This window comes from Sus scrofa, chromosome 9, assembly GCF_054392235.1.
Source record: "Sus scrofa isolate SSC_HxYL_T2T_F1_AM1 chromosome 9, Sscrofa_HxYL_maternal_Yorkshire_Landrace_v2.0, whole genome shotgun sequence".
Lineage (NCBI taxonomy): Eukaryota > Metazoa > Chordata > Mammalia > Artiodactyla > Suidae > Sus > Sus scrofa.
This window is the reverse complement of record NC_139391.1, coordinates 48,678,381-48,697,917: the sequence shown is the minus strand read 5'-3', so window position 1 is coordinate 48,697,917 and position 19,537 is coordinate 48,678,381. Positions and strand designations below refer to the sequence as shown.

Here is a 19,537-nt window from a genome sequence, read left to right as displayed (position 1 = left end):
AAAATAAGCTATTAGATTTTCTTACATATTTTTCACTTTGTTTTGCTTTTAAGGACTTGATGGGGATAAAAGAGGGAGGAGAAAGGACTTGTCATCTCTTCCAGTCTCTATCCAGTGGGGCGGGGGGGACACCTCATACCAGCCAAACCTCTCCAATTATCATTTAGGGTTACCTAAGGGCGAGGAGAAGGCAGCAAAGGGGCAATGAACTGACGTGGCTGGGAACATCCAACAGCTCTGGGCTGGCGCCAAGTACCTGTGTTGCTTTCTTAGGACCCTGCAGCTTTTGGAGGAACGCTTGTCTTGGACTGTCTAAAGCCCTGCTGCTCTGAGGGTGGCTTTGCAGATAAAGCCAGCTTGGGGTCACCAGAGCCAGCTGACTGCAGGGCCCCAGGATGTGCATTTTAACGAGCTCCCTGGTGATTCACCTGGACATTCAAGTTTCAGAAGCACTGGTCTGGGACTGGGTGGCTGCTTTGTAAATAAAGTCTGATGGGATCCCAGCCAAGCCCATTCACCTACAGTGGCTCTGGATACCACAGGCAGAGGTGAGTACCCGCAACAGAGACCACAAGACCCGAAACGCCTGAAACATTTATTTTACAGTCCTATTCCAACCTCAGGACTAGAACACATCCAAGGTTTCCAGCTTTAGTCAAGATAACTGCGGTTTTGCAAAGCAAGCCTTAGTTTCTTTGTGCTTCGGCAACCACTGAAATTGGAGTTGTGTGCTTATGATCAAAGCCTCCTGCTTCCACTGCTAGCCCTGCACAGCCTGGACGACTTTATGCAGGACCACAGACTTGGGGACTGTCTACCAGCTCCGAGACCCTGTGTCTCCACTGCCAGCATCATCTTCCTGACACGAAGCTCTGTTCTAATCATCAACTCTCCTTAAAAGCCTCCAAAGACACCCTCCTGTCAACAGAGCAAGGCCCAAGCCCCTTTGTCTCTGCCCCACTGGGTTCTCTTCTCAGCCTCATCTCCACTCATACACCCAACAAGGCAACCACACTTTTCCTGTCTTCATCCCTTCACACGGACACTACATCCTTAAAATGCTCCTGTCCACAGATCCAGATGCTTCTCCCTGAAAGCCCATCTCAAACATGCTTTCTCCAGAAATTTCCTGATTTCCCAGCAGCAAATCAGTCTCTTCTTTCCCATCAATAATCCCAGTAAGAGCACCTGTTCCTCCTCCAAGGGACCTACATCATTCTATCACCTGTTACAATTATTTGTGTGCTTGTCATTTCTTCTGCTTCTAGTATTCTCCAGCAGTGCCTTGGATATTTTACTCTAGGACTTATGGATATACAAATACATAGACCTACATACATATATACACCCCCCCTTGTTTCAGATAAACAAACAAATTCCCTCCAGAAAAAGGCTCCTATCTACAATGGATCCTTCAGCATGTTACTTTTTTGGACTGCCTTTACAGAAATATATGTCCCAGAGAGATCTATTCCTGCAGAAACTCCTGCAGCTGCCTGGGTGTAAAGACCTGTGCCACACCACACGGCTGTAAGAACTAAATGGAATAACCAACATGGAAAGCATTAGCACAGTTCCTGGCTCAGCTTAATAAATACGTGTTTCCTAAGATTCCCCCCACTTTCTTCAGGGGAAGGGACTACACCCTAGTCTGTTTCCCACACAGCCAAGCGACCAGAACAGAACTCAATCCCTGGCCTCGGTGAAGGACTGACCATTCATAGTCCTCTCGGGTGCAGGAGCAGTTGGACACAACCACTGGCCTGTCGAAATCTTCTCCATTAAAGCACGTGGCGTGGGGGGTCCGCCGTTTGAAAACGGTCTTGTGCCCGAGCAGACACTCATTGCCCCGCTCATCCGATGGGGACCACAGCTTGTAGTCGTTCTCCGTGCAGGGGACCCCTGAGGAAGAGAAAACACAGCCTGGTGCATTAGAGGCGGCCCACGTGGGGTCTCTGACCTGCCCCACCCCACCCCACCCTGCAGCCCTGACACCCACTTCCTATGCCTCCAGATGCTGCCCAGCAGACCTCTGGATTGGCCCCAACCCCCCGATCAGTTTGCTTGAAGGCCAGGTGGCACCCACGCAAATGAAAACGGTGCCCTGGAAACATGGATGTCCCTCTGAGAAAGCTGGGACGAAGCAATTTCAGAGATGCTACACTGTTCTTTAGAAACAGGTACCCAGAGGTGTTTATCTCTGGGGAACAGGTAAAGGCTGAATCCCTTAGAGATGGAAACACGCAGGAGTGGTGTTCCCTGCCCGCTTCCTGAGGCTGTGTGGACGCATCTGATAATACTGCCCACGAGCAAGAGAATTCACAGCCACGGCTGGAAAGGCACAGGCTCTTCATGGAAGGAGGCTGCGAAATAGCAAGACAACCTGGACAATCACTCCATCTCCCCACATTCACTCAAAATTTAAACAAGGTGGTTTCCACCAGAGTTCCAAAGTATATTGAGCTCTATCCCGGAAGTTTAGGTCTTTTTTATGATGTCTCTTTGGTCAGATTAAATGCTGCCTAAAACTGATGGACCACTGTCAACTCAATGCCATTCCAATCAGCAAGCATTTATTAAACCCTTACTGACTGTAAGGCTAGCTGGCTGTTGGCGGGGGCTGTAGAACATAGCTATCTATGCACAGGGCACGTTCTGGTGTCTAATGACCTGGGACCTAGTTGGTGGGAGACGACACACACAGAGTGATGGACACAAACTTGTAAATCAAGGTGTGATGAGCAGTTCCCTGTCGTGGCTTGGCAGAAACAAATCTGACTAGGATCCATGAGAACGTAGGTTCAATCCCCGGCCTTACGCAGTGGGTTAAGGATCTGGCATTGCCGTGGGCTGTGGTATAGGCCAGCAGCTACAGTTCTGATTCAACCCGTAGCCTGAGAACCTCCATACGCTGCAGGTGTGACCCTAAAAAAAAAAAAAAAGAAGAAAGAAAGAAAGTAAAAAAAAGTATGATGAGTACAAGTAGCTCTGAACAGACAGAAGAGGAGAGAGGGATCTTGCAGGCAAGTGCTTTGGATGCTGAGAGGCACAAAGGATTCCAACTGGTGGAAGTTGAGTGGGTACCCCAGGGTGGGCATGCCAGGCAGCTGGAATCACGGCAGCCAAGGCAGAGAGGAAGCAGAGGGGGGAGCTACCTGGGGACAGGTAGGATGCTGAAGAGGTTCGCTTCCCCTGCTTGCTTACTGACAGGTCCTGCTGGACTAGCAGAGCATGGTGAGACCCTCTAGACAGCTCTGAGAGGACCCTGCACCATTACTAGTCGTTCCTTCCCAAATTTGCCCAACTGCAACTGCTAACATGGAAGAAGGCTTTTCAAGCATTTATTCATTCACGTTCCACACACATATACCCAAACCTACCACGTACCAGTGACCACACAAGAAATGAAGATACAAAAAACAACATTTAAGAACTGCCCGAGTAATTGCCTCTGTATCTCTCATTCATTTGCTGCATGTGTGTCCACATTCAATGGATCATAAACTCTGCCAAGTACACCGTACCTAAACTGATGCTCTGGTCAAGAGGTATTTCCATGCAAAGGGCAGAGGAAGCAGCAGCTTACCCAAGGCATCTGTAGTATTGACCTGGAGGATGAGCCAGCTGTGGATGTTCTCTTTGTTGGAGCCAAAGATGGTGAAGACAGTGCTCTTCTCGCCAGGCTCCGTGAGGAGCCCGTACACAAACATCGGCTTCTCAGAGAAGACAAATGTTTTCCAGGTCTCCCCTTCGTTGGTACTGTACCTGCCCAAATGCAAGTAAGAGGGTCCTTGCAGTTAAAGTCTTCAGGGCAAGGGCTTGGTTTCCAGATAACATTCACCCATAATAGGCACCAGGGCTCCTTGGAGAAATGGCTGATCCTGGGCTAAAGCCCAGAAAGTTTAAGTTTGTGCCAGAAAACAAGGAAGCGCTCAGAGTGTGATGCAATCAATGCGCAAGGACAGAAGTTCCCATCGCATCTCAGTGGATAACGAACCATGAGGATACAGGTTCAATCCCTGGCCTTGCTCAGTGGGTCAAGGATGAGCGTTGCCATGAGCTGTGGTGTAGGTCGCAGACTTGGCTTGGATCCCACATTGCTGTGGCTGTGGCGTAGGCCAGTAGCAGTAGCTCTGATTCGACCCCTAGCCTGGGAACTTTCATATGCCATGGGTACACCCCTAAAAAGACAAAAAAAGACCAAAAAAAAAAAAAAAAAACGTACAAGGACACAGGAGCCAGCTTGACAGGGCTCCAACAGGGCAACTGGGAAAATCTGCACCTAAAAAAGAAAAACGGGAGTTCCCTGCTGGTCTAGTGGTTAAGGACTCAACATTGTCACTGCTGTGGCTTGGGTTCAATCCCTGGCCTGGGAAATTTTATATGCTGCAGGCACAGCCAAAAAAATAAAAAGTAAAATGATAGTAACAGATAATACAATGACTGAAAATAGGACAGGGGTCTCCAATGAAACAACAAGGGAAGGGAAGCAGGGGGAGGGAAATTTTTTTATTTTACTATAAGCTACGTAATAAATGTTGAAAACAATGACAGAATGAGAAAAGCGACTGTACTGTAACTCCCACTGCTAACGAGTCAGAGTATGTCATCACTGCATGCTAGAACCACTGGGTGGAAAGAGGGGCGGGGACCAGAGTATTCACGTGGTATAAAGACATCAACCAAACTCTGCTACACTGTTGCTGGGAATGTAAACTGATACAACCATATGGAAAACAGTGTGGAGGTAACCCCACAAAACTAAATGTAGAACTACCATACGATCCAACAATCCCACTCCTGGGCATATATCCAGACAAACCCACAATTCAAAATGATATATGTACCCCTACATTCATTACAGCACTCTTCATGAGAGCCAAGACATGGAAACAACCTAAATGTCCATTGACAGAGGAGTGGATTAGGAAGATGTCATATATTTACATAATGGACTACTACTCAGTCATAAAAAAGAATGAAAGAATGTCATTTGCAGCAACATGGGTGCAATGAGAGATTCTCATACTAAGGGAAGTAACTAGAAAGAGAAAGACAAATACTGTTATAACACTTATATGTGGAATCTAAAATTCGACACAAATGTGCCTACCTACAAAAGAGAAACAGAGTTACAGACATAGAGAACAGACTTGTGGTTGCCAAGGGGGGCGGGGGGAAGGGAGTGGGATGGATGGGGAGTTTGGAGTTGGTAAATGCAAACTATTACATTTAGAATGGATAAGCAATGCAGGCCTGCTGTATGGCACAGAGAACTATGTCCAATCTCTTGGGACAGAATATGATGAAAGATAATATGAGAAAAAGAATATATATGACTGGGTCACGATGCTGTACAGCAGAAATTGGCACAATATTGTATATCAACTCTACTTTATATATATAAAAAAAATATCAACCCATACTCACTGCAAAGGGGGAAACATAATTTTACAGTGGACAATCTGAGTTACAACTATCACCAAACTAAACATTACTTATAGTAGTTAACCTGACATTAAGTATCAGGATAAAGCACTGAAGGTAACAGGCACCATTCTATGTAACTGGACAAATTCAGAATGTGGCACATTCTACCTGACAATTGTTCTGGATTCTTCAACATCAAGGCCATGAAAAACCAACCACCCAACCAAAGACGCAGAGGGCTTATTATCGATTAAAAGAGAATACAGAGGTGTAATAGCCAAATGCAATGTGTAAACCCTGACTGAATCCTGGATTAAGGGGGGGAAAAGCAGCTATAAATCATATAGGATGACTCAGAAAATATAAATGAGCTCTGCAAGTAATACAGAGTTCATGATTATTTTCTTGGATGTGATCATGGCATTCTGATTGTGTGGGAAAATATCCTTACTTATGGGAGATATATATATATATATATATGTTTAAGTATTTAGCCATGAAGGGGCACAATATCTGCAACTTTCTTCCAAATGATTTAGGAAGAAAAAAAAAAAGAATGGAGAGATGGATGGATAGAAAGATGATGGCCATGATAGACAGATGGCAGAAGGAGAGCACAGTGGCAAAATGTTAACAACTGGGGATTGTTACAGGAGCTGTAGGTCAAGGCTATACGGTTTTTCCAACTTTTCCCTTAGTCTTAAAAATTCAAAAGTTGGAGGAAAGTGTATCCTGAGAAAAGTGGCCAAGGCGAACTACATCAGAATAAGCAGACGAGCTCTTAGGAAAGGGGAAAAAAAAAAAAAAAAAAAAAAAATCAGCAGCACTGAAGTAACGGTATTGAGTTTAAATTACCTTTTGTATTGAAGAGAAGTGGGGGGAATGTGCTTGATATTTGCTTCCTCACCCAGTAAACTGGTGACCTGCTCACCTTGGAAAACCACTCAATTAGAGGGAGGTCGTCAGGGTCACAGAGCTACTGGGTCTCTCTCAAACCCTAATTACAGACAAAATGTCTTTTCTTTCCTTTTCCCACGTTTCTGAGATTTTGGTTTTACTCACTCAGGATCTTAATACTTGATGTGAATCTTTTCACAACATCATTCAATCCGAACACCACTTCTCATACTGGGATTACTAAAACCGAAACTTCTGCAAGAAGGCTGAAGGTTAAACCAAGTCGAGGGGGCGGGGTGGGCTACAAAGCAAATTAAGATATGTCAGTGGGAACCGGATGATCTCCATAGATCTTCCTGAGAAGAGAAACTCTCTTCTGGCTGATACGCTTTTGGTCTAAGCTAACACCGATGCAGTTAAGGGGATGAACTAACTCATTCAATCTCCTTCAGGGTGATGAGCAAAAGACTTGATACCATCTTTTTTTTTTTTTTTTTTGGTCTTTTTGCCATTTCTCGGGCCATTCCCATGGCATATGGAGGTTCCCAGGCTAGGGATCGAATCAGAGCTGTAGCCACCAGCCTATGCCAGAGTACAGCAATGTGGGATCCAAGTCGCATCTGCGACCTACACCACAGCTCACGGCAAGGTCAGATGCTTAACCTACTGAGCAAGGCCAGGGATCAAACCCACAACATCATGGTTCCTAGTCAGATTTGTTAACCACTGTACCACGACGGGAACTCCTTGGTACCATCTTTAAAGCAAACTGAACCAGCAGAGGTGGCCAATTAACCAGACATGATAAGAGCTATCCGTCTGCTCGGTGATAATCCCCAAAGTCTGTCTATTCGCACATGGCCCAGTTAATTTCATACAAGAGCGCCTTGAACCCAAAATGAGCTCAGGAAATGAATCAGCCCATTTCTCGAGAAGGTCCCAGAAGACTCTGATGGTAACACACTAATGAAACTAAAGAGCAGGTGCATGGCCACGCACATCCTGTATCTGAGAATAAACTCTGCAGTGAGAAAACGGCATGTTTTCCGAAATTTGGAGAAAAGGCAGTCACATTATCAACTGTGACAGTTAAGGGAACATCTGTTCCGGACCAAATTCTGACCAGTAAAGGAGAACCTGTATGGGTGAAGTGGAAGTGACAAGAACCCTACAAGAAAACAAACCAAAAGATCTTTATAGTCCTAACAGACATGAAAAGATGCACTAAGGCCGTAGCCCTTACGAACAGAGAATTCAAAATGTTCAGGTAAAAGTACACTCATAATCCCACGGCCAAAACTCTCAAGATGATGGGAATATTACATAATAGTAAGATAACAATAACACAATATAACCAAATATACATTAAATAAAGGAAACAGTGGTAGATACCCACCTTAAAACACAAATGTGTGACAAATGGGTCCTTGATAAGCTCATACTTTCAGAGAACATATTCAAAGTGAGAAAACAGTCATATAACCAAGAGCAAAAACTTAAGGAGCAGTAGTAATCTGCTAATTAATCCTGTGATTCTCCACAGCTAGTCATCTGTAGGACCAGTGGCCACACAATTCAAGCTCAAAATAAATCAAGGATTATGCTTCAAAGTACCAAAATAATTGGCAGATGAGTGGGCAGTGGGTTGATTACCCAACAAGTTCTATAAAAAATTAGAATGGAATAGGATCATTCTTCTGATGGCTAATGGTATAAATAAACAGAGATAGGAAAAAGGTAGCAACTAGTTAGTCAATTTCTATTTTGGTTTTATCTTGATTAAGGGGAATGATCTTCAACTGGGACCAAGGAGGTGGGGGGGGGAAGACTAGGAAGTTAAAGGAAAAGGAGTACAAAATAAAGCATGTTCTGGGAACTGAAAGATTTCAAGGTATGACTGCAGAGTTCCTTTTAATAACCTCTGAAAGAACCATGATAACAGACAAAGATCTCAAGACTAGACCAGGAACATTAGTTTTATTCCCCTTTAGAAGAAAAAGTGGTGGTTCCAAGAAAGGCTTATAAAACAGCCGTGAGACCTCAGAAAAGAAGGAAGTCAGGGCTGGGAGCTCAAACGGTTTCACACCCAAGTCCCAACCAATGAATCCTGTTTCCTTTTCTCAGAGTAATCTTGCTCTGAGAACAGGGTGCCAATAAGGGGCATTCTCTTCTCCACAAAGATCTCTCTGGACCACACAGTTTGTTAAAACTCATCGCCAGGGAAGCAGCAAATCCCAGGTGTGCTGGGAGAGTTTGATAGCAACTCCAGATGAGACCTCTCGTCCTCACTGAGCTCACGATCTGTGCCCATGAGCTGGATGACCGTATGGAAGGTGAACCCAGCCAATCTGCAGAAGGGTGCCGGCTCATTGGAGAGACAGGTACCACGAACACCAAAACCAGGGCTCAAAACGCTTTCCTAACATCCGAAGGAGAAGCAAAGGTGAGAATAAAAACGAAGGCCCACACACAGTTTCAAAAACCTACCTGCTCACATACAGGATGGAGAACATCTGGCCTTTAATAAAATCCAGAAGAAAAAACAATCTCTGGGGTTTTTAGTTGGACTGAACTTAACCCTAACACAGGGTGCGACACAGATAAATCTCACAAATATGCTGAGTAAAAGAAGCCAAATACAAACACGGAAAATTATGGAATAGGCAGCATTAACCTATGGTGATAAAAACACAATCAGATCATCCGTTGCCTCACTTTGGGGTGGCAGTGGGGCAGGGGGGAATAGGATTAACTGGGAAGGGGCACACAGGTATTTTCTGGGGTGACTGAAATGTTCTACCTCTTGACATGCAACCATCAGAACTGATGAAATGGTGTGTTGGAGATGAGAGCTTCTCATGGTATGTGAATGATACCTCCATTTAGAAAAGTAACTTAGCAGAAGCTACCAGTTCGGGGCAGTTGTCAAAGTGTAAAAACAGTCTTTAATTTTTATAAACAGAAATCAAGGGAGTTCCCATTCTGGTTCAGCAAGTTACAAACCCAACTAGTATCCATGAGGATGTGGGTTTGATCCCTGGCCTCACTCAGTGGGTTAAGGATCCAGCATTGCGTGAGCTGTGGCCTATTTCATAGACTCGGCTCAGATCTGGTGTTGCTATGACTGTGGTCCAGGCCGGCAGCTGCAGCTCCGATTCGACCCCTAGCCTGGGATCTTTCACATGCCACAGGTGTAACCCTAAAAAGCAAAAAAAAAAAAAAAAAAGAAAGAAAGAAAGAAAGAAAGGAAAAGAAAAGAAATTGAGTGTCTAGGATCATGTAGGGCCTGCACACCACAGGCTGCCGGGGGCAGATCCAGGCCTCACGTCCTAAAGAACTGACATCGTGGGGAGGAAAGGTGAAGCTGGAGGGTGTGGATTCAGAACCCTGCAGCACAGGAGGGAAGGACCTGGGGCTATTTGCCACAGAACATGAGATGCTCAGGAGGACACGGAGGGGTCCTCAGTATGGGAAAAGCTTTCAGGCACAAGAGAAAATTGTCTGCTGGATGTGTTTCCTCGGAGCAGAGCTGAGCCCACTGAACAGAAACCGGGGTAAGGAGAATTTGGGTTCTCTCCGACCTGAGAACTTTCATTCATAAAGGAATGGATGAAGAGTTCCCGCTATGCTACGGTGGGTTAAGAATCCAACTGCAACAGCTTAGGTCACTGGGGAAGCGCAGGCTCCGTCCCTGGCCCAGGTTAAAGAATCTGGTGTCGCTGCAGCTGCAGCCTAAATCACAGCCGTGGCTTGGATTCAATCCCTGGCCCAGGAACTTCCAATGCCGAGGGTGCAGCCATTAAAAAACAGCAGCAGCAACAAAACCCATAAAGGAATGGATGAATAAATAAATGAGTGCATGAAAAAATAAACAAGTTGTCCCAAAATGAAACAGAAGCTGCTTTTGATGTAGCAACTCCCCATCACTAGAACTATTCAGGCAAAGACTACATGGACGGTGGTCATCCAGGTGACACAGAACACTTGCCACAGGTGGTAGAAGGTGGAGCCAGATGATGTAACAGGTCCAGCAGCACCAGATTTCCTGCCGTGTAGCTCCCCGTGGACCCCATGGCCACTTCAGTTCAACATGTCCTCATCTGCACTCATTCTCGGGCCTTTCAGGTTGACTCTTCCACCTGCTTTCCCTCCGCCCCCACATCAGCGTATCAATATCAAAAAGCAAGTCCCGGCGCAGTGGTTAACGAACCCGACTAGGAACCATGAGGTTGTGGGTTCGGTCCCTGGCCTTGTTCAGTGAGTCAAGGATCCGGTGTTGCCGTGAGCTGTGGTGTAGGTTGCAAACGCGGCTCAGATCCCAAGTTGCTGTGGCTCTGGCGTAGGCCGGTGGCTACAGCTCCAATTCGGCCCCTAGCCCAGGAACCTCCATATGCCGCGGGAGCGGCCCAAGGAAATAGCAAAAAGACAAAAAAGAAAAAAAAAAAAAAAAAGAAAAGCAAGTCCCGCAGACTTAGGCCTCACAATGCTTAGTCCCCACCTCAGCAGCATCTCTTACCTCCAGTCCTACTCCCTTTAAACTCCTGCTCCTCCACTTGCCAGAGCCATTTTTCTACACTAGCCATGTCGTTCCCCCATTCCAAGCCCTCAAAGGGACCCCATCACTTCAAAAGCAAAGTTCAACCTCTCTAGGGCAGGGTGTGAGGTCCTCGGGGGTCCGGGCTCCTACCCACACACCTACACCAAGCCTCGCAGATCTGCATTCTATCAATACTAAAGAGCGCCCCTTCCACGCTGCTTCATGCCGGTCTCTGTTGAAGCTCTTTCTAAACCCAGGAGGGCATCCAACATTGCTTTTTATCCTTCCAGTCTCGGCTCAAGTGTCCGCTCCTCCCAGCGGCCTTCTCCTGTCTCCCAGACAGCACGGCAGGGCCCTCCACGCACCCTGGGCTCACCTGTCCCTCATACCTGCAACTGAGCAGGACCCTATGGGGCATTCCCGGGACCGAGGCTGCCCCCTTGTCCTCTGCTTTAGCTCCTCTCTGACGTATGTAGAGAAAAGTATCCAATGCTCATTTCCTGAGTTGTTTTACTCATGCTAAACCACCACCGAATGGAAGAAAAAACTACTTGATGACCAGGAGCACACAGCCCCCTGGCTCCTGGCGCCTGAGGATTGCTAAGGTTAACTAACCCCTGGGACACCGCCCTGTTACCACATCAACTAATCAGAAGTGACCACAGGCTGACCACATACCCTGAGACGTCCCTTCCTCATGAGCCCTGAAACTCATTGGGGGGGTGGGATTTTTTGAGCACTAGCAGTCCCAGATTCCTTGTCTGGCAGCTTATACTAAATACCGCCTTTTCCTTTACCACAACCCAGGGTCAGCAGACTGGCTTTACTGTGCCAGGGCAAAGTGACTTAACTTTGGTTCAGTAACTACCATATTTCAAGGACCTGATTTCGCCAGCATCTTCTACTAGACTGTCATTCATCAGGAACAAGATCTCCTCCTCACTTTTCGGCCCCTGGCACACAGAGGGGCATTAATTAACATTTGTTAAAGGAAATCAAAAGAACTGTATTTTTTCTTTTCTTTTTTCTTTCTTTTTCACCTCATCTCTCGGATTCTCAGCAGTTAAAAGTTGACAAGAACACCTGCTTGTGAATAACTCCAGGGGCAGAAGAAACCACCACAAGGGGTTAGGATGCAATTGTTGAGAGGAGTGGGGTGCTCTCTGCAACCATCCAAGTAAATTACCACGAGGGTGGGTTCTGCAATCAAGCAAATAGGTTAACTGCCACATCCCACACTCTGGAACTGGGAAGCTGCTTCCAGAACTCAGATCCAGAAAAGACAGCTGCTCTGCTGGGCGTAGTCTTTGCAGTGGCTTTTTAGGACTCCCAGAGGCAAGCCCTGTGATATCGGGAATCTCCTATGAGGAAAGATGCTTTGGGAAAAGTCCAAGGTATTATTAGTAACTAGCAATACCACCATTATGCGGACAGGCAAACTTCCAGGAAGAGATGGAACTGGATTACACCCCTAACGTGCAAGGATCAAGCCGACAAACTTGGGTTTGGGTCTGTTTTTGGTCAGAGGGCAAAAGCTGCAAGGCTCCTTTTCTGAAGAACATCGACTCCACCCACGACAGACCATCAGCCCCCACCCCCCCCCCAGGAGGTGCACAGGGACAGCATGCTGAACGGAGGGGTAGGTGACTCCGTGTTTACTCATCTCAGACACGAAGACGTAGGAGCAAAACAAAGCGTTCCACTTCTTACTCTCAATTTCAATTAACAGCAACAAAGAAAACGGCCTCAGCGGAGAATCAAGGCAGAAGCTGAAACAAGCAAGAGTGAACCCGTAGTTCCCTGTGCTCATCAGGAAGAGAAAGACGTGAATAATGTCAAAGAACAACCAAAAAACAAACCCCACAATGTAATCTGACTTGAAGCGATGTTCCAACCTCTGTCCCCACTAAAACGCTTAGTGATGTCACTGCTTCCTCCCTCAGGTTGGGTGCCCTCTGGGTCAGAAAGCCCCTCCCTCCAAAGCTGCCTCAGAAACATCCCGGACCCACAGCCACGGTGGGGCTGGACAGCTCCCAGAGGATGTCGCCCTCACCTCTGTGTCCTCGGTTCCGAGAACAACATCTGGCTCATTGTGGATATTCAACATATGTTTGTGTAATTGACCTGAAATGATGCCTAACAGAAACAAGCTCAAGTTCCATCCAGCCTGGGTCCTAACTCCCAACAGGCACATTCTCCCCAAGCTGCACACCTCTGAGGACTCCCCCCCATCACATTTGAGCTCCAAGGGATGGTCATTTACAATAGAGCACAATGAGTGCGCCCCCCACCCCCAGAGCTGTGCAGCTGCCATACTACCCCACGCCTTCCAGTTTTATAAATCAGGAAAAGAAAAATCTCAGAAGACTAACTGTGCAAGATCTATTTACTAAACAATCCAATGTTTACTAAGTGCCTGCTGGCCCGCATAAAATAGAAATCCCTGTCTATGAAGGCCCTGCTAACGAGTTGAGGAATTCAGGCATACGAAAAGGTAACTAAGAAAGGGAGGCAGTACATGATAAATGCTGTATCAATAAGACAGCCGCTGAAAAATGCTATGCGGCTCAAAGGAGGGAGCCATGGCTAGGACTGGGAGAGACTGGACTTGGGAGGGCCTGCAGCCCTAGACCAGCCACAGAAATCCAGCTGGGTCAGAAGCAGCCTCCTCTTGTGTGGCTGGAAGGATCTGAACTAATTACAGTATTATTTCCTGCTTCTCTTCTGATGAAGCTGACAGCCCACAGGTCAAAAGCAAAGCAGCAGGAAAAGCAAAAAAAAAAAAGTGTTCTTCAAAAAAGGGGCCTCTGAGCAACATACTGAGTAAACGGCAGGTGGCTTTGCTACCTAGATTTCAACCAAGCTCAGACTGACCTATGGGACATATGCACCTGTTAACATAAGGCCTGAACAGAGTCTCATGTGTGCAAGCGCTTTATCTGAACCATACACCTCTTAACGACCTACGCAGAGGAATGCTGGTGTGTCCACAGCCCTCAGGTCTACAATCCCAAAGGCATTGTCCAATGTCTGGGGAGGGTGCTGTAATTTTTCTGGCAGCAGGTGTATTTTCATGTTTTGCTTCAGCTAGCGAGCAATGACGCTGTGTTCCCTGAGCACATATGCACCGACAGATGGTGTAAGAGGACCAGGCTCACGCTGCCTACTTCAGAGAAGCCAGCTTGGAATGCAAATGCAAACTGGAGAAGCATTAGAACAGGGAAAACCGTCTCTGCAGGCTGACTGCTGAACACAGGATGAAATGTCTCCCCAGGAAGCCAAACTATGTCCCCCACCGGAATTCTCATGCAGTGTCCTAAACATCACCTGTTTACTTGTGGATCTAACCCCGAGAGGATGGATTCCATGAGGGTGGAGGAAAACATCAGATTTCTCTTTAGATACACCTCACTGGGCACCATCAGTGCTTTCGAAATGTGTGAGCTGGGAATTAATAAGTTACTGGATAAGTAAATGCTGACGTGCATGTGGGAAGCACTGAGCTCTGGGACTCTCCTCATCTGGCCAAACACCAATCCGAACATGGGTGCAGAGTGCTCTGAACGCACAGGGCTTCTTCTGACTCCTGGCTCGAAAGCAGCCGCTGACCAGAGCCACACAGACCCGAGAGCAGCCAGCTGGACCGCAGAACACCGGGACTCTGCTTCCTAGAGGCCAGGCCACTGAGCGCATGTCCAATTAACCACGGAGGAAGCCAGCTGCTAAGATCCCCTTTTTCAAACCACCCGCCTCTTTTTGCTGCTGGCCCTGTTTCTAAAAGGAGCAAAGGAAAAGCAAGCTTTCTTCCTTGCATTCAACAAGATGATTACAAAAGCCCTCTCAAAAGCAAGAAGTGAGAGCTGGTCAGTCCTGACCCAATGCTAAATGATTTACCTTTTGTTCTAATTTGGACAGAGTAATGAAAGAACTGGTTCTGATGAAATCAGACTTAAAGTCTTGACATTTTTGCTTTTCAGAGGAATACACTGAAAAGAGTATAGGACGTAATTTAAAGACCTGTGTGCTGATTACTGACAAATGTGGGTATCTTGGGCAAGTTTTACCTTGCCGAGCCTCAGTATTCTCATCTGTAAAATGAGACCATTAACCCCAAATGTCCTTTCCAGGTCTGTCTGTAGCAATCCCAAAACCAAATGTATCACAGTAAAAGTCACTTGGCCATCAAGTAACATGCATTCTGAAATTATCATTCATGTGTCATTTATTATTATTCTATGAGTAACTGTCACATACAAAGCAAAAAAAGACAACAAAGAGTCTAGTCAATTTTTAGTCATTCTTAATTTATATTTATACTTATACAGAGCTATGCTTTTTCAAATCAATAAAATAACATGATTTGTTCCCCTCTGAGATAGGAAGGGCAGATTGCTATTTTCATTTTTTTTTCTTTTTCAGCTATACCTGTGGCATATGGAAGCCCCAGGCCAGGGATCAAATCTGAGCCCCAACTGTGACCTATACCACAGCTGCAGCAACACAGGATCCTTAACCCACTGAGCCAGGCCAGGAATCAAAACCAAACCTCCTTAAGCACCCAAGTCGCTGCAGAGATAATGCCAAATCCTTAACCTGCTGTGCCACTGCAGGAATTCCTATTATTCCCATTTTATAAACAAAGAACGTTAAAGCGATTTCCCGAGTCACAAACTGTGCTGTCAATATTATCTAGTGCTACATCGAAGTGGTCCACTTAAAGTTACAGAGTTGAACTTCTGGGAGAACAGTGAGACATTAACAAGCTTCATCAGACACTTACTTTAGCTCGTTGGTTTCCATGCCTTGGGCGATCGCCACGATGATGCCGCCATGGTCTCCCCACGTGTAGTAGTGCGGTCCAGGAAGAGCCTGAAGAGAGAGAGCCCGTGCTCGCGCCACTGTCCTGAGGTGGCCCAGCAGACACGGTACACACCACACGTGCATGCACTCTCTCACACACACACACACATACACACACACACACACACACACACACACACACACACACAGCAGGAATGCTCCCATCCGAATACGATTTTCCCATTTCTGGAGCACCTGACATCTATTAGTTCATCTGGTCCACACAACCCTGTGGATGGATAGACCAAGTTCTCACATTTCATTTTTTTTCCCAAATGAAGAAACTACAGTTCCTATCAAGTGGCAGAGGCAGGTGTCAAACTCAAATCTCTGACCCTCACCAAGCAGTGATTAAAAATTAACCAACTGCCCTACTGTACAGCACGGGGAACTATATCCAGTCTCTTGGGATAGACCATGATGGAAGATGATATAAGAAAGAGAATGTGTGTGTGTGACAGAGAGAGAGAGACTAGGTCACTTTGTGGTACAGCAGAAACTGGCACATTTTAAATCAGCTATACTTTAATTTAAAAAAACAAAACAGAAAAAAATTAACCAATTGGAGTTCGTTGTGATGGTCTAAGCCCACTACAGCCCATCCTTCTTGCTGATTACAACGGAAAATGCTGGACAAAATACAAAAGGACAGCTACCTGGGATGCTGGAAAATAAACAAAGTCAGGCAGCTGGTAAAGGCGATTTAAAATCTGAAGAATGTGCTCAAACAATTGGGGCTTCCTGGTACGCCTTTGCCCCAAGACAAGACCTCAGTCTAGAATACCCCAGAGTCCCAGCCAAAAAGCTAAGCCTTCAGTGGAAACCTCCTGCCTGAGAAGTCAGGAAAAGAAGCCCCTGCATCACAGAGAGACTGTGGGTGGAATCCCAGAGAGGAGAGTGTGAGGAGGTGGATCCTCTAACTGTGTGTATGGACTCATGTAAGTTTCAGCCTAACCCCTCAACTGGGTGGAACAGACCCAAACCAGCACAGAAAAGGCTTCATAACCTGAACTAAGATTTCCAACAGAACGTTAAGGCAGAACTTAGGGTCCGAATCTAAACAGGTTCATTATAGGTTAAAACAGAAAGACCAACATCCTCCAGAAGACCTCATTTCATGTCCAGGATGAAATCCAAAATTACTCAACATACGAACCTATCAGTGAAAGGTCTCCAGTTCTCCGGGGAAAAGACAACCAATCGGTGCCAATCCCAGGATGGTCCAAATGCTGAAATTATCAAAGACTTTAAAATAGCTATTATAACTGTGTTTCCATGAGATGCAGGAAAACACACCCGAAATGAGCAAAAGACAGGAACTCTTCCCAGAGCAGTAAAAACTACTTTTAAAAAAATAAAAAGAATTTTAGAACCAGAAAATGAAGTATCCGAAATAAGGAATTCACTAATGAATGAACAGAAATGACAGCAGACAACAGAACAGAAATGACAAAGGCATTAGTGAATTTAAAGATAAATAGGGAACAGGAGAAATTATCTATTCTAAGGAACATATAGAAAAAGACTTTAAAAAGCCCCCAAAACCTGTGGGATAATAACAAAAGGTGTATCATGTGTAACTGGAGGCCAAGATGAACAGGACTTGGGACTGAAACAGAGAAAATATCTGAAAAATTAATGGGTGAAAATTTCCCAATTTTGGTGAAAAAAATTAATTTACAGATTTAAAATCAGTGCCCCCAAAACAATACATATCAAGAAAACTACACCTAGCAACCTCATAACAAAGCTGCTAAAAACTAAAGGAAAAAATATTGAGGGAGTTCCCGTCGTGGTGCAGTGGTTTATGAATCTGACTAGGAACCATGAGGTTGTGGTTCAATCCCTGCCCTTGCTCAGTGGGTTAACGATCCAGCGTTGCCGTGAGCTGTGGTGTAGGTCACAGACACGGTTCGGATCCCAAGTTGCTGTGGCTCTGGCGTAGGCCAGTGGCTACAGCTCCGATTAGACTCCTAGCCTGGGAACCTCCATATGCCGCGGGAGCGGCCCAAGAAATGGCAAAAAGACAAAAAAAATAAATAAATAGAAAAAATAAAAACTAAAGAAAAAAATATTGAAACTTAAGAAAAATGACACCATTTTTCACAGGAAAATGGTACCTGAGATGATTACAGAGTTCTTATCTGAAGATAGTAGCACATCTTTAAAGTACAGGCCCACCTTGGAGATATTGTGGGTTCAGTTCCAGACCCCACCATAATAAAGCAAATACCGCAATGAAGGGAATCACATGAACGTCTTGGTTTCTCAGTGCTTACAAAAATTGTTTGCACTATAATGTAGTCCATGAAGTGTGCAAAAGAATTATATCTAAATAAACGAATGCATATACCTTAATTTAGAAATGCTTTATTGCTAAAAAAAAATAAAAATGCTAACCAGCCTACCATCATCTGAGTCTCTGGTGAGTCACAGTAGTGACATCAAAGATCACTGAACATACATGACCAAAACAAATATAATGGCAGTAAGGAATAGTTTCAAATAGTGTGAGCATCACCAAATCTGACCAAGACATCTGGGGGCAAATGCTGATGAAAAAAATGGTGCAGATGGACTTGCTCAATGCAGAGTGGCCACAAATCTTCAATACATTAAAAAAAGAAAGAAAGAAAGAAAGAAAAAAAAGCAGCACTATCTACCAAAGCACAATAAAACGAGGTCTGCCTGTACAGAAAGACAATCACTATCCACCCAGCAAACCCCATCCAAGAAACATAACCTCCAGGTATGAAGGTGAAATAATGAGATTCTCAAATGAAGGAAAACCTAGCGAATGTGGAGCTAGTAGACTAGTACTCTAACTAGTAAACTTTCTCTACACAACTACCCAAGGCATGTCGCCAGGCTGTACGGACATTTACCAGCGGAAACAGGAATCTTTAGGAAAGAAGGAAGAGCCAGCAAAATAGTAAATATCTGAGTGAATAGAAAGGACTGCTTTCCCCCTTAATTTCTTTAAAATCTCTATGATTTAAAACAAAAACAAAAACAGTGTCTGGTGGGTTTTCAATGTATGCTGATGTGACAAAAATGAGAACAAAAAAGTTGGAAAGAGAGAAAAAGGACTTAGGTGGTTGCAAGGTTTCTAAATTTTATGTCAAGTGCAACATTATGTTCAATGTAAGAGTAATTCAAAAAGAATTATGGAAGATTAAAAATATATGCTGTAATCCTTACAGCAACCACTAAGAAAGTATTAATACTATAAAGATGTGTAATAAAAAGATAATAAAAAACAGAATGTTAAAAATACCTAAATAACACAAAAGGAGGAATACTGGAAGAGGAACAAAAGGAAGGACATATAAACAAACAAATAAATATTAGACCTAAATCCAACCATATCAATAATGATATTAAATGCCAATGGGCAAGCATGGGGTGGGAGGAGTAGGGTAGAAAAAAATAAATACATGTCAATGGCCTAAGCATTTAGCTTAAAATAAAAGAGGGAGTTCCCTGGTGGCCTAGTGGTTAAAGATTCAACATTGTCACTGTTGTGGCTCATGTTTGATATCTGGCCTAGGAATTTCTACATGCTGCAGGCACAGCCAAAAAAAAACAAAACAGTTTATCAAAATAAATTAAAAAGACCTCACTAGAAGCTGCCTATAAGAAACATTTCAATGTACAGTCTCACATGGAGAAAGGGATGGTAAAAATACACTATCCAAACAGTAAACATAACACGGCTAAAGTGACTTTCAGTATTGGATAAGAGAGATAGAAGGTGTGGCCAAAAAAAAGGAAAATCCTCATAAAATAGGTATAAGAGGAGTTCCCATTGTG

At 44.9% G+C, this 19,537-nt stretch overlaps 1 protein-coding gene across 23 annotated transcripts in view; it reads right to left on the bottom strand.

Annotated features, from left to right (window-relative positions):
- The window catches only part of SORL1 (sortilin related receptor 1), a 218,259-nt gene that overhangs the window by 84,463 nt on the left and 114,259 nt on the right, over window positions 1–19,537 (bottom strand). For 22 of the 23 annotated variants that reach the window (XM_084978368.1, XM_084978363.1, XM_084978367.1 and 19 more), the window contains 3 exons: window positions 15,645–15,733; window positions 3,587–3,765; window positions 1,716–1,902 (listed from right to left, as the gene is read on the bottom strand). In XM_084978368.1, coding sequence (XP_084834494.1) covers window positions 1,716–1,902; window positions 3,587–3,765; window positions 15,645–15,733 — 455 coding nt within the window. Of the gene's footprint in view, window positions 1–1,715; window positions 1,903–3,586; window positions 3,791–4,008; window positions 4,916–15,644; window positions 15,734–19,537 lie in introns of those variants that run through there. The other variant, XM_084978376.1, reaches the window with a different exon arrangement.